The following is a 13,315-nucleotide window of genomic DNA, read 5'->3' on the forward strand; positions in this document are numbered from 1 at the left end:
TGTTTTAATCAAGACAAACTATTTTTAAAAAGGAAGAAGAGGTTAACCGACTTCACCAATAACATTAAAATGAAGGCAGTCTGTATAAACACAATCCACAAAACTGGGTAAGGTGATTAACAGAACGGCAGGTGAAAGTCTGTGCAAGTAAGTTCAATCTATTTGCACTGCCCATCTACTTTTCTTTCTTCTCTTCCTGTTTCCCTTGTTGATCCTTCCCCAATTCTTCTTAGCGATTATTCCCCTCCCTTCACCAATTTGGTGGCGAAATTTTTAGTGGTAGTCTCTATGGCAAAGGCCAGAAGCTAATACCTGGTAAAGTGTATTTATGTGCTATGTTATATTTATTATTGTCTGTGGACTTCCAGTATGCCAATAAAGGTTTACCAAAGTAAGTCTATTTGCACTGCATAAGAGCATCAGGATTGCCTTACTGATTCAAAATCAGAGACCACCTTGCCTAGCTTCCTGTTTCCAACCATGGCCTGTCAAGATGCTCCACAAATCCAAGAAGCTGGATAAAAAGGTAACAATCATCCTCTTTTTGTTTATACAGTTTTAACTGTATTCTCTGATTCATATTTAAAACCATAACCTACCATCTTTGCAGGTCTTTTCATTATCAAGGAGTTTCACACCTGTGGGACATGCACACTGGTAGAAGGGCTTGACAGGAGACATCAAACACAAGTGAGAGCAACCACCATTATTGGTTCCACATGGGTTTGTAGCTGTCAAAAACAGAAACCTCACAGATTGGTTCTCCTGATAGTGGTAAACAATAATGTTCAGTTGAAAGTCACAAATATTGGAGATTAAAGAAAAATGAACCAAAGAAGCAGTGAAAAAGAATAAAACAATTTCAGTAATTGAATACAGTAATTCAATTACAGTAAGAATACAGTAAGAACACAGTAATTGAAATTTCTCCCAATGATGGGCTCAGTTACTGCTATGGAATGTTTCTGAATGTTTCAATGTCCAGAAAAATCTCAACACACATGGCTTTTAGAGAAAGATGGAGCTCATTCTATTCATGAGCGTATAAACAGCACTATAGAAATGCTGGTTAATGGTTAAAAATATGTATGTACGAATGAAGGCAATATATAAAGTAAGGGGGCTGGGGGAAATGGTCACACAATCTATAGTACACACACAAGAAACCCCCACAACTACAAATTCATGTGGGTTACAACTTTTCAAGGGGAGTTTCCTGCTATGAATGAAAACCTTGTTTTGATATAAGAATTTCTTCATAAACCAAACTGTGACTCCTTAGCAGCCTTAAGTTGCCCTTTCTTGCCCCTGAAAGTAGCTAGATCAGGGGTGCTCAATAGGTGGATCGCGATCTACCGGTAGATAGCGAGGCAAAATGAGTAGATCGCAGAGTGCCGACCCCCTCCTTTCAGGTGCCTCTGGGAGGAAACGCCAGGAGTAAGGCCCATTGTACTCAATGGGGCTTACTCCCAGGTAAATGTGGCTAGGATTGCAGCCTCACAGCCTAATCCTAGGCATGTCTACTCAGGAGTAAGTCCTGTTATACTCAGTGGGGCTCAAGGTACACCAACATACATTGTACACATAAATGTTATATGTTATGATGGCGTGAACATTGTAAAAAAAACTCTGGTAGATCTCCGGGCCTTGCTGGGTTTCAAAGTAGCTCTCGAGCCAAAAAAGTGTGAGCACCCCTGAGCTAGATAATAGGTGTGATATAGTCAAGCCGGTCACAGAGAAAACCCTCTTATCTGACCTAGGGGGTTGAAACTTCCTCTGCAAAACCATAGTTGAGATCCCAAATCATAGTTCATGCTCCCAAATACAGTAAAAAGACTATTTTTAGAGCTGATGGTCTGCTTTGGTTTTCCATCCATTTAGCACCTTCCCCTCTGATAGCAGTGCACATGAGGGACAGACCAAAAGGTATAACTACAATTTGTTGATTCAAATAACAGTCAGCACAACCCATGGCATAAAAGCATATTTCAAATTAGGGTTGCTGTTTCTGGTTTGCTGGCTACCTGCAAGCTATGGTTTACTGATTCGGACATCATGCCAAACTATATTCTAGCTTCTTTAACTAGGGAAGATGTGTGAACTGTGCCATTGTTTCTTGCAATATTTTTCTAATTCAATGATTTAGAAATTGTATTCAAAAAGGTGTCTGAAATGACTTCTTCCACCCTGTAAGACAAATGAAGACATCAACAAATCATTCCCAACCTGTATCTAACAAAGAGAAAGAAAGAGACAGAGAGGACTCACCATTGGGCTGCCTTTGTTGATTGAACACATGGATATCCATGGGAGAAAAGATGTTGGAATGTATTTCACGTAAGTTCTCTCCAGAATATTTGTTGCAGGACAAGATGGAACGAGTTGTCCAGTCAGTCCAGTACAGGGTATCCCCAAATAATGTCAGAGCAAAAGGATGTGGAAGAGATCCTTTAACAACAGCTTGCCTGAAAACAGAATGCAAACGAATAATGCAAGATTCAACTACAAGACACTTCCCTAGATATAGGAGAGAAACTGTCATTGGACTCTAGACAGCCATGACTTCCCTTAGGGACGAACTGCTGCTCTCTTAAGATCCAATAAAAAACCAACTCAGAGGGAATCTTTATTTCCTACAATCCACCTCAATAACCTGAACAGATTTTTTAAAAACACTAATTTTAATCTAGAATTTTAGCATTTGCCTGCTGCTTGAACTAACCTATAGATTTGTTAAGAATTTGAAACATTTTAAGATGAGGCATTAAAAATGTTTTTACTTTATTTCATTCTAATTTCTGTATTCATGCATTGTATTGTATTGGCAACCTTCAGTCTCGAAAGACTATGGTATTGCGCTCTGAAAGGTGGTTCTGGCACAGCGTCTAGTGTGGCTGAAAAGGCCAATCCGGGAATGACAATCCCTTCCACACTGGGAGCAAGTGCAGTCTGTCCCTGGTAACCGGTAAACAGGCATAGTCTGTAAGGAATGGATGAGTTTCAGTCTCTCATGCAGGTTTCACCAGAGGTAATAGACCAGGGGTGCTCAATAGGTGGATCGCGATCTACCGGTAGATCGTGAGGCAAAATGAGTAGATCGCGGAGTGCTGACCCCCCCCCTTCAGGTGCCTCTGGGAGGAAACGCCAGGAGTAAGGCCCATTGTATTCAATGGGGCTTACTCCCAGGTAAGTGTGGCTAGGATTGCAGCCTCACAGCCTAATCCTAGGCATGTCTACTCAGGAGTAAGTCCTGTTATACTCAGTGGGGCTCAAGGTACACCAACATACATTGTACACATAAATGTTATATGTTATGATGGCACGAACATTGTAAAAAAAACTCTGGTAGATCTCCGGGCCTTGCTGGGTTTCAAAGTAGCTCTCGAGCCAAAAAAGTGTGAGCACCCCTGTAATAGACCCTTTTCAGCCACACTAAATGCTGATCCAGAATCACCATTCAGAGCGTGATACCGGAGTCTTTCGAGACTGAAGGTTGCCAACAACAATGGACCCTTGCTGATTGTCTTAATGTCTCCCATAAAATTAGGATGGGGTGGGATATCTCTACTCATTTGAACAGTTTTAACTAAAGAAAGCCAGTGTCTAACACTTGTTTTTATCTTTAAAAAAGCTTCTCTCAATTTAAGAGCTTTTATCCCAAACTTAGAGAAACAGCAGTAGCAACTTAAACAATTTTTCTGCATTATATTTGGTTATTTGTTATACATACAGGTGCTTATAACACCTCACAAGCTTATAATACTTGTGAGACATACACAAGTATTAATCATAAAATAATACAATTTCTTATGAATATATTTCTATCCACACTTCATTCCTTACCCAATTTTACATTAATGCAGACTCAAATCATAAGATAGACTCACACTGATAACATCTATTCCTGTTCAGTCCCCCCCACCTCAATGCATTAAATGTATGCCACAAGAGCTGAAAAGAAAGTTACAAGTATAAGTCATGTGGACTGATTCTATCCATGACCACTTAAAACAGTAAATCTCAGAGATAAATGAGATTCCTATCCAAGTAAGCGTGCATTGATCTGTAGCCTTAATACGTTTATAAACATTTTATAAATAAGTACAAAAATGTTTTACAAGAGGGGATGGCAATCACACCAAACTAACTATGCATTGCAAAAAAGAGACACAAATATTATTGAGAGTTGCAGCAGGCACATTTTTATATTTTATATTCTAGTACAGATTCCAGTCACAACTGCTCCAAGCAGCAATGCTTGTTTTTAATCACCAAGCCTCAGAAGGTTTAAAACTTAATATCTGTATTCAAGAGCAATACATAATAAGGACTTCCATTTAGGTCACTAGCACTCCATTAACTGATAAAATGATGAAGATTTTGGAAGAGTAAGTGTGTGAAGAGAGCCACCCAGTACTCAGAGGATGGGTATACATGCTAATCTCCACCAGTAGGGGGAACTGTAACATATCCCGTTGCTAGTTTAAGAGCCTCCTTGGTTGCTGTCACCACACCTCTCTTTTTCTCCCCTAATGTTCTGGCTGTGTAACAGCTGCAGTTCTTTCATTGTTGCAGTAAAGTTCTTAACGAAACTCAGCTTTGCTGTGAGTGGGACTGATCAATTCGCTCAGCTTTGCTAATACACCGTGAGGCCTGAACTAGTCTCCAGGAAACTTCCTCTATCGAATATTTTCATATTACTACATTTTTCCTCTTTTAAGACACAGCAGTGTGTGCTTTACACATACTCTTCACAACTACCTCATTTAGAGTGTATCCAGCTTCAGAGACATCCCAACTATGGACTCTTCAGTGCAACGTTTCCTATAGATATCTCTCCCTGAAGAAGTGTTTTGCTCTGTGTCCATATCTTTTAAGTGATTTGCCACTTAAAAGTGGTTTTAAGTGATTCGCCACTTTTAAGTGATTCGCCACTGCTATCCTATCCCAATTTGTGCATACTGAACCCTCTTGGCTGCTGTCAACAGCTGAAATAGGCACCATCTGCTTCTGCTGTTTTTCTTAAATATTTTTGATTACGTCTTAGTTCCATTCTCCATCTTCACCCAATATGACATCCAATTCCATTGTTGTTAATACAGTGTCCATTTGCCAGACATTATCCTGTTTTATTAAAAGGTTGAAGCTTCATGGTATCTCCAAGGTCAACTCCTGGAAGACTGAGCAGATTTATACATTACCAATCTTTGGGCCGCTATCAGGGAGACACAGCTTGCCCCCAAGAAAACAGAAGTTGTCCATCCTCAATATGTGATGGACTATACCATACGGCTATAAACCTTATTGATCTTTCTGAATCACTACTTTAAAAAAGTTGCGATACATTCTATAGCCCAAAATCTATTTGGGCTGAAAAATCACTTCCAATCAGAAAAACACACACAGCTGTCAAAAACAAATGCAACAAAGCCACAGTTATGCATACCGGGGTTATTTCATAATTACAAGATAAACCACCTTTAACCTGCAATTTGTAATTTGACAGCCTAACACTTTGAGTCCTATATGTGGTCAGTTTCAGGTCAGATGAGGTTTGAAAGGCTACCCATAATGTAATTACATCTCAGAACTATCTTCTCATCAGAAGGAGGAGTTTAACATCATGGCTTATCATATCCATAGTTTATGAAATGGTTTTTTTGTTCTTCCATTAAGCAACATTAAAAATTACTGAAAAGTAGGAAATGCAAGAAACTTTTTATATTGACAGTTTTTTCTTGACTTCACAATACAATAAAACAAATACTAAAAGCATAAAAATGATGCTTTGTGTTTCTATAATTACTCTATTTGATTATTAATTAACATCAATAATCCCCCTCCTATCTACTAAAGCATTTTAGATTGCATACGAATTAAAAACATTATAAAAGCAAAACAAACAGCAAGATCACACTGCTTTGCCAGTGTCCAAACATCTCCACACAACATCAGACCCCCAAGCTGGAAAAAGTGCAGGTCTGGATGCACATTTTTGCCAAGGCCAAATTGACCAGTCAAAATTTGGGGCCTTTTGTCTTTGAGCTTGTGTTTATTGGACAGCAGACCCCAATATCCTTACTAACTGATCAAAGTGATGGGGAGAGAAACTAGTTCTATTTACCTTACTAAAGCACCTTTTCCAGTGGCTGTTTGCACATATCTGTGATGTGTAGGTACATCCCCCTTTGGGACAGGGAACCATAGTACAATTTATTTTGCTATGTAAACTGTTCTGCATTTTTTTTGTTAAAAAGCAGTATATAATACAGTCATGCGCCGCTAAACGACAGGGATGCAAATCAGAAATTTCTGGGAAATCGCATTTCTTGTGCGATTCGGGCATTCTGAGCCTCACAGAAGTAGCACACAGACATGTGCTGCCTCTGGAAGGTTCAGAAAAACCTCTGGAGGCAAGAGGAGCAGAACTTCCCTCAGCTTTGGAGGCTTGCGAAGTGCAACCTCCTGACTAGCGGCAGCCGTCGCGTATGTGACCCGACGCTGACTGGAAGGTGGTTAAGGGGCACACACCTGAATTTATTATTTTCACACTCCAGGCTAGATTTTCACTTATCCACAATGCACATATTAAGACCATCCCTCTTATGCATATGAAGATTTTCAATATAAGGTCCAGGAATGGTGTGGGGGAAAAAGACCATGTCTCTTGCAGAGGCAAAGTCTACTTTTTACCCAGCAGGTACAACCCCCCTCTGCATTGAGCTCCAGAGACAGAAAAGGGAATGAATTTGTCTCACATGCTCAAATAAGACTTCCTGGAGAATGGATCTAACGAACAATGCTAAACAGGTGCTAAGCAGAGAATCATCTAACCAGCAACCAGGTGGGATCAATCTGGAGAATCCTTCTCTGTAGAACCTTTCAGATTCAGACATGACCCTGCCTGCTTCTAAGAGAAAGAGTTTCCACAACCAAGAACTGAGCCACCCTGGAACTACTGGAGAATAAAAATTGTATTTCTGAAATTAAACAAAACTGATGCTTGATAAAATATAAATAGAGCAGTAAGGGCATGATTATAACATGGTTTACTATTATCTTTATTCAGAAATAAGCATAAACAAGATAAGAAATAAGACTTTTTTAAAAAGCAGAAATTTGTTCAGAAACAAACATTTTTCATGCCAACCAGCTCTCACCTATGAGTTCCATCCAGGTTTGATCTATGAATGAAATTCAGTTTAGCATCTGCCCAGTAGAGTTTCCGTTCTTCATAATCCAAGGTTAATCCATTTGGCCAATAAATGTCTGTACTGATTATAACTGAGCGGCTCGAACCATCCATCCCAGCGCGTTCTATCTTTGGCACTTCTCCCCAGTCTGTCCAATACATGAACCTATAATTTATTTTTAAAAGGAGAGGAAGGAGAAATTAAGAGATTAAGTATAATTGTTTACCATACCTGCTGGGATAATCTTCCAACAAAGAGGAAGACATAAATATATCAATACTTAAACAGTTTAAATAAATCATTTCTTCTTCGAAGTTTCCTTCCAGGTGCTATTAAACTTTATGCCAAACAGGTTTCTTACCAACTTGCATTAATATAAATACAAACGATATAAAACTACAGAAAATCAAACTAAAAATATAATAATAGTACTACACATGAAATTCAAAATGTATTGAAAACAATAGCAACACATTAAAGCTATCACATTAAAACACAAAAAGCCTAGGGCACAAGAAAATTTTTCTTTAACTATGACAGTTCCATCAAGAGTTTCTCCAGGCACTGATAAAATTTGAACTCAGAATTAAATGTAGCAAAGACAACATAAAAGCAGCATTGTTGATTATGAATGGCAATGAAATTACCACTAATAATAAAAGAGAGGAAAAGAAAATAACACAGATCTAATAGGAGGTAATCTAATATTTTACATTTCTTTTTCAACAAAATTAAAAATAAGTGACAAACGTCATAAATTGGCACTTACAGTGGTGGAGTGACCCTAGTTGCATGTTTGAAAACAGATCCCCCTCAGATACCGAGGACCCACCTGTATAAACTGAAATCACACCAAGTTGTAACTTGGCTAGTACTCTTTCTGTACACCCTGCTCCCCCTCACTCCCACCCCTATATTCCTTGTCACTGGCCCAGAGCCTAAGCTGACAGCATAAGCCTGTGTAATGTTCCTCAGATAACTTGTCTCAGTAGAGTGGAATATATTATCTTGGTCAACGGCTAAGCATGATCCATTCAGCATGATTTCTATAGAAAGGTTGCTCTAAGTAGGGCTATTAGTGCATTTTTGCTCATTTATTTGCCTCCTATTTGCATTATTATTTTGCCTTTCATACAACATTTGACACCCCCCTCCTACTATTGTAAACAATTCCTTAATAAATTGTGCATTGTCATTTGAAGACTTAGGAATCTTTCTTCCTTCTTTTCCCCCTTCAAAATACCCGTTTCCCAAATTATGCCACAACCAACTGCCAAAGATCCAATAACCCATTTCTGTCTAGCCCACATGTGTACATATTTTATCCCTGTTGCATATATGCAATGTTGAGCAGAAATGGCTTAAAGTACTTCCTTGGATACCCATGTGGGCGCATTCCTATCTGAGCTGGTGTAGCAACACAACTGCTTCTCATTCCAGTACCTTTACACACATCAGCCAGAAAGCTGGGAGCAGCTTAGATCCTACTGATGATATTTCTGCTTATACTGCCACAACTAAAAGAGAGCCATAGGCTTATTTTTATTTTTCAAATAACAGCTGCAGATACAGAGAAAGGGTTGTAAATATTCCTGAGACAATCTGGTCCTCCAAGGACAATGAACACAGGCACATATGGAATTAACATTAAAAATATATTCCATAATTTATTTAAAATCACCATCAGTTCCTCTAGCAAGGACGATTAGATTTTTCATTTGCCTGTGGGTCCCTTCTTCACTGAGGTGAAAATTCCCTATTTTGGATCCCTCCAGAGGCTTCTTTCATGTCAAATCCTCCAAAAAGGCCCATTGAGATAATCTGTTACAGCAGATATTGTCCTGGGATGCTTCTCTGAGGCTCTCTGAATCAGTGTCATTATAGGAGGACTGCACTGACAAGAGGTAGTTTTGTGGATTTCTTCCAGCATAGTCTGGGTCTAGCTAAGGCAATAGTCTCTAGTTTTGCCTGCTGGTGACAGCTGATGGTGCTTCCAAACTCATGTGACTAGATTAAAGGGCAGGTAGGAATAAAGTAGTCATAAACCATTGAATCAGGTGGATCTGTGACATCAGCAGTGTCTGTTCTAGTGGCTGTCTGCTGGTATTCTTTTGCATCTCTTTAGATTGTGAGCCCTTTTGGGACAGGGAGCCATTTAGTTATTTGATTTTTCTCTGTAAACCGCTTTGTGAACTTTTAGTTGAAAAGCGGTATATAAATACTGTTAATAATTAATAATCAGCAACTCTAGGTTTTCTAAGGTCACATACAGGCTGCTTCGGGTGTTGCCCAGGTCCATTGCTGAAAACAGCTGCTGATTTAGCAAAAGACATGCCCACTCTTCTCCACTGACCATGTGAGAGCAGGGACCAGACTTCTGGGTCAAAGTGAATGATAAGGATGCAGGTCTCTTGTGTTCCCTGAGGTACCTGGTGGTTCACTGTAAGATACAGGAAGTTGGACTAGACGGGCCTTTGGCCTGATCCAGCAAGATTCTTCCTATGTTCTTATTTAAGCTAGGGAAAGTACCCTTTCAATTCAATTGAAATGAATTTTAACATTCAATTAAAATTCTAATCCAGTGTTTTAAGAATCATCAGCATTTTCTTATCAAAGTTGCTTAGATGTTTCAAGTAAGGTTTTAAAGTTGCTGGTCTGAAAGTAATTTGCACCATACAGACATGTAAAAAGCCATGATGACTCACAAAGCCCTTGAGAAGAAGAAGAGAGAAGTCCTTTCCAAGAAGTCCCAAACACACGCTTATCACCACCTCTTTCTGCTCCTAAACAGGTTGGTGATGGTAGTAAAGAATGCATTTTCCCCTTGCTTATTCAAGATCCACAGTATAATGTGCAATATAATCTCAATGAAAAGAAGACTCTGACAACGAAACAAGCTCCAAATGTGCAGACAGGTTTTGGTTATTTGAAAAGAATGGAAACAAACCCTGCACTTGTAGCAGCACATCTCATGAAGTCACACCTCACGAAGTGCATGTATGCATCCTATTCACTATTATTTATTTTAAAAATTTATTACTCACCTTTCCTCTGCTGGAGAAAGTGAGGCTTACAATTTCAGACTTTTAAAAAAGCTTTTAAAAGACTTTTTAAAAAGCCCAATATATAAAATAATAGCACGTAAATAAAAACATAATAAGGGCAATACAGCAAAATTAGGGAGCAACTATTTGGACCAAAGCACTGCTACAGAAGCATAGGTTCAATTTCTTTCACATTTTTGTCTCTCCCCCTTCCTCCATGGAGCTCAAGATAGTGTTTATGGCTACTCCCCTCCTTTTGTCCTTACAACTACCCTGTGAGGTAACTGACATGACGCTGAGAGAGTGGCTGGTCCAAGGTCAGCAAGGAAGTTTCATGACTGAGCAGGGATGTGAACCTGGATCTTAAGCCTGACTCCACAACCACTGCACCCCCATCCCAGGAAAGTGAACATAGGCTGGCAGCCCTTGACCAGAACAAAAAGACCCACCTTTGTGAGCAGAGCAGAGCAAGAGTCCTTATGAACTTGGCCCTAATTCCACTGCCTCCTCCTAGTTCCAAAAAAGGGGGGGGGTCACCAATGAAGGGGAAGTGAGAGCCCCCCCCCCAAGGCAGAGCCCCTGACCAGGAGCCAGGACAGCCTGCTTCACCTGTTCTCAGGGACCCCAGACGGTGTCTCAAGGGTGCTGCCGCTCTCACTTGCCCTGGCGACGGGGTCGGTGTCCTCTCCCGGCTGAGAGGATGTTTCTCCTGTGGTACCTGAAGCTGCTGCTGCTTGTCCTTGCTGCAAGCTCCCTGCTGAGCCGCCTCAGGGCTGCCGCCACCACCACCACCTTTCCACTGCCATCTATTCTCTTTAGTAAATTTACCTAGTATAAGATTCATGCCATATTGCAAATCTAAATAATCAGCATTAAAAAAAAAATAAGTTAAGGATTTCTTTATAAGAAATGAGGTTGTTCTCAGCAAGGAGATTCTCATTAGCGGGCTTGATAACAGCGACATCACCACATACTCCCAAAGGAAATATGTAAAGCAACTTCAGACAGAACACAGCACTGAATGGCTGCACTGAACATCATTAGAAATACCTACAGGTTCATTTCCCCCCTTCTCTTGGCATGACAGCTTAGTTGAATACCTATGTCAGCAAAGGAGGTGAAACCTGTGGTCATGAAAGTTTTCCTAGGCTTACTGAAAAAATTTGTTTCCTTAAAGTTCTTCAGTTGTTTTTGCCTGAACAAAATGTTCAAGTTAATCATTTTGTTTTAGACAAAATTTGATGGTTGGTCTGAACGAAATGTGGATGATGTAAAAAAAAAAAAAAAAAAGGAAAGGTGTACATTCAAGCATGTAAAAATGCCACCTTGAGCTCTCCGTTTATTTCTAGGGAACAGTGAAATATAAATCATTTAAATAAATATACCCTGATACAGGCTGCAATCCTATGCACACTTTCCTAAGACAACTGAGCTTCAAGGGACTTACCTCTGATTAGAGATACATAAAACTGTACTGTTATAGAAATGCTTACATTAAAAAAAAACACAACTAGGTTCTATACTTGTGAACTAACACGTTCCTTTGTCATTCTGCCTCTTCCTACTCCGAAAAACACAAAACCAGACCAAAAAAATTTCACTTTGAACTCTCAGTACTTAATGATCTGAATTTGCTGCCTTGAAGACAATAAAATACAAAAAATCTAAAGCAAATAATGGATAACAAGGGAGACAGAGTGATATATCACACAAAGAAACAAAAGAGGCAGAACTGGCCTGCCTTGCAAGCAAAGAATGGAAAAGAAGCTGCATTGCAAAGAAATCTGTAGCTTGTTCTCAGTCATAGCTGAAAAAACAGCTATGGTATATAAATTAAACAACCTCAGAGGAGCTCATTAGACTGCTGAAGAATTTGTGCTAAAGCCAAATTTAGCAGCAACTCTCCACAACATCTGCAGATGTGACCCCAAGGTCTGGAAAGGGAGTTGCTACCCGCCACCGAATCGCTAACACTCAAACCTTTGCCCTTCAGTTACATCTGCAGGATTAACAAGGGACATGGGGCAACTACAGTGGAGAATGTTGAAGGTCACAGAGTTCAACCATAAGATATTTCCTAGAAGGTATTTCATGCCACAGTATTAACTACAGTACTAATGCTGAAGGATATCTCTGTCCACTTAGTTAAAACTCCACTTAGGAAACAGTCTGAATTATTATAATGCATAAGGCCACAAGTTTTAATTGGTTTAAACAGTTGATAAACTAAATTTTTAGGTGATTAACTGGTAGGAGCCAATTTTAAATTGATGAGGACAAATTTTAATTAGTAAGGCTTCAGAGCACACTTTTCTTTTTGGTTCTGGTATGTTACTATACTACGGAATGAGATGAAATGCTGAACGCTCGCCTTTTCTTCCAATGTAGGCTTTTGTTTGAAGTTCTCTCACTCTACATTCAGAATTTCAAAAGAGCATATTTTCAGGATTTGGAGACATGTTAATTAAATTGAAATTGAAAGCAATTAATCAGTTAAAAGGCAGGTGATTAGTCAACTAATCCCCCCCCCCATACTAGGCATTCTTATTAAGGCTTGTGACCTTTCAGTGAAGACTAGAGCTGAGTTACACATGCAATAGAACTACATGCTACTTGTAGTGATGTGCACCCTTCAGACTGTAGGGTGAGGTGTTGACACTTTAGCTGTACTAAAGAAAACACCACCACAACCCTACCCACTGTTATAATATATGTAAAAATATAACATTCATGTGCATTCCCAGTACAGGATGGGGCACATGGACAAAGTACAGCATACCACTATTAGAGTTCTGGCTCCAGTAGCCTCTTATTTTCACTGTACAAACACTCGGGAGGGAAAAGCTGAAGAGATGAGATCTTAACCTGACAAGAAAGAAGGTGCACTAGGAAAGGTGTCTTTTTTCTTTTCCTTGCCTCACAGTGCAGCTGATAGGTGGAAGAAGCTAGAGACAGAGCTGCCTAGAAATGAGGGATAACTAGAAGCTAAAGCACTGAAGTTTTATCCAAAGAGTGGGATGCAGATGCTATAAGGACCAGTGTCCCATCTCAGCATGAAAGGGCCTTGACAGCAGCTTG

General features: G+C 39.6%; 1 protein-coding gene across 1 annotated transcript in view; it reads right to left on the reverse strand.

Annotated features, from left to right (window-relative positions):
• LRP6 (LDL receptor related protein 6) overlaps positions 1-13,315 on the reverse strand; it is a 95,439-nt gene that overhangs the window by 48,178 nt on the left and 33,946 nt on the right. The window contains exons 3-5 of the mRNA XM_066632870.1: positions 7,161-7,358; positions 2,269-2,465; positions 600-731 (exon numbers count right to left, since the gene is read on the reverse strand). Coding sequence (XP_066488967.1) covers positions 600-731; positions 2,269-2,465; positions 7,161-7,358 — 527 coding nt within the window. The remainder of the gene's footprint in view (positions 1-599; positions 732-2,268; positions 2,466-7,160; positions 7,359-13,315) is intronic.

This window comes from Tiliqua scincoides, chromosome 6 (assembly GCF_035046505.1).
Source record: "Tiliqua scincoides isolate rTilSci1 chromosome 6, rTilSci1.hap2, whole genome shotgun sequence".
Taxonomy (NCBI): Eukaryota; Metazoa; Chordata; class Lepidosauria; order Squamata; family Scincidae; genus Tiliqua; species Tiliqua scincoides.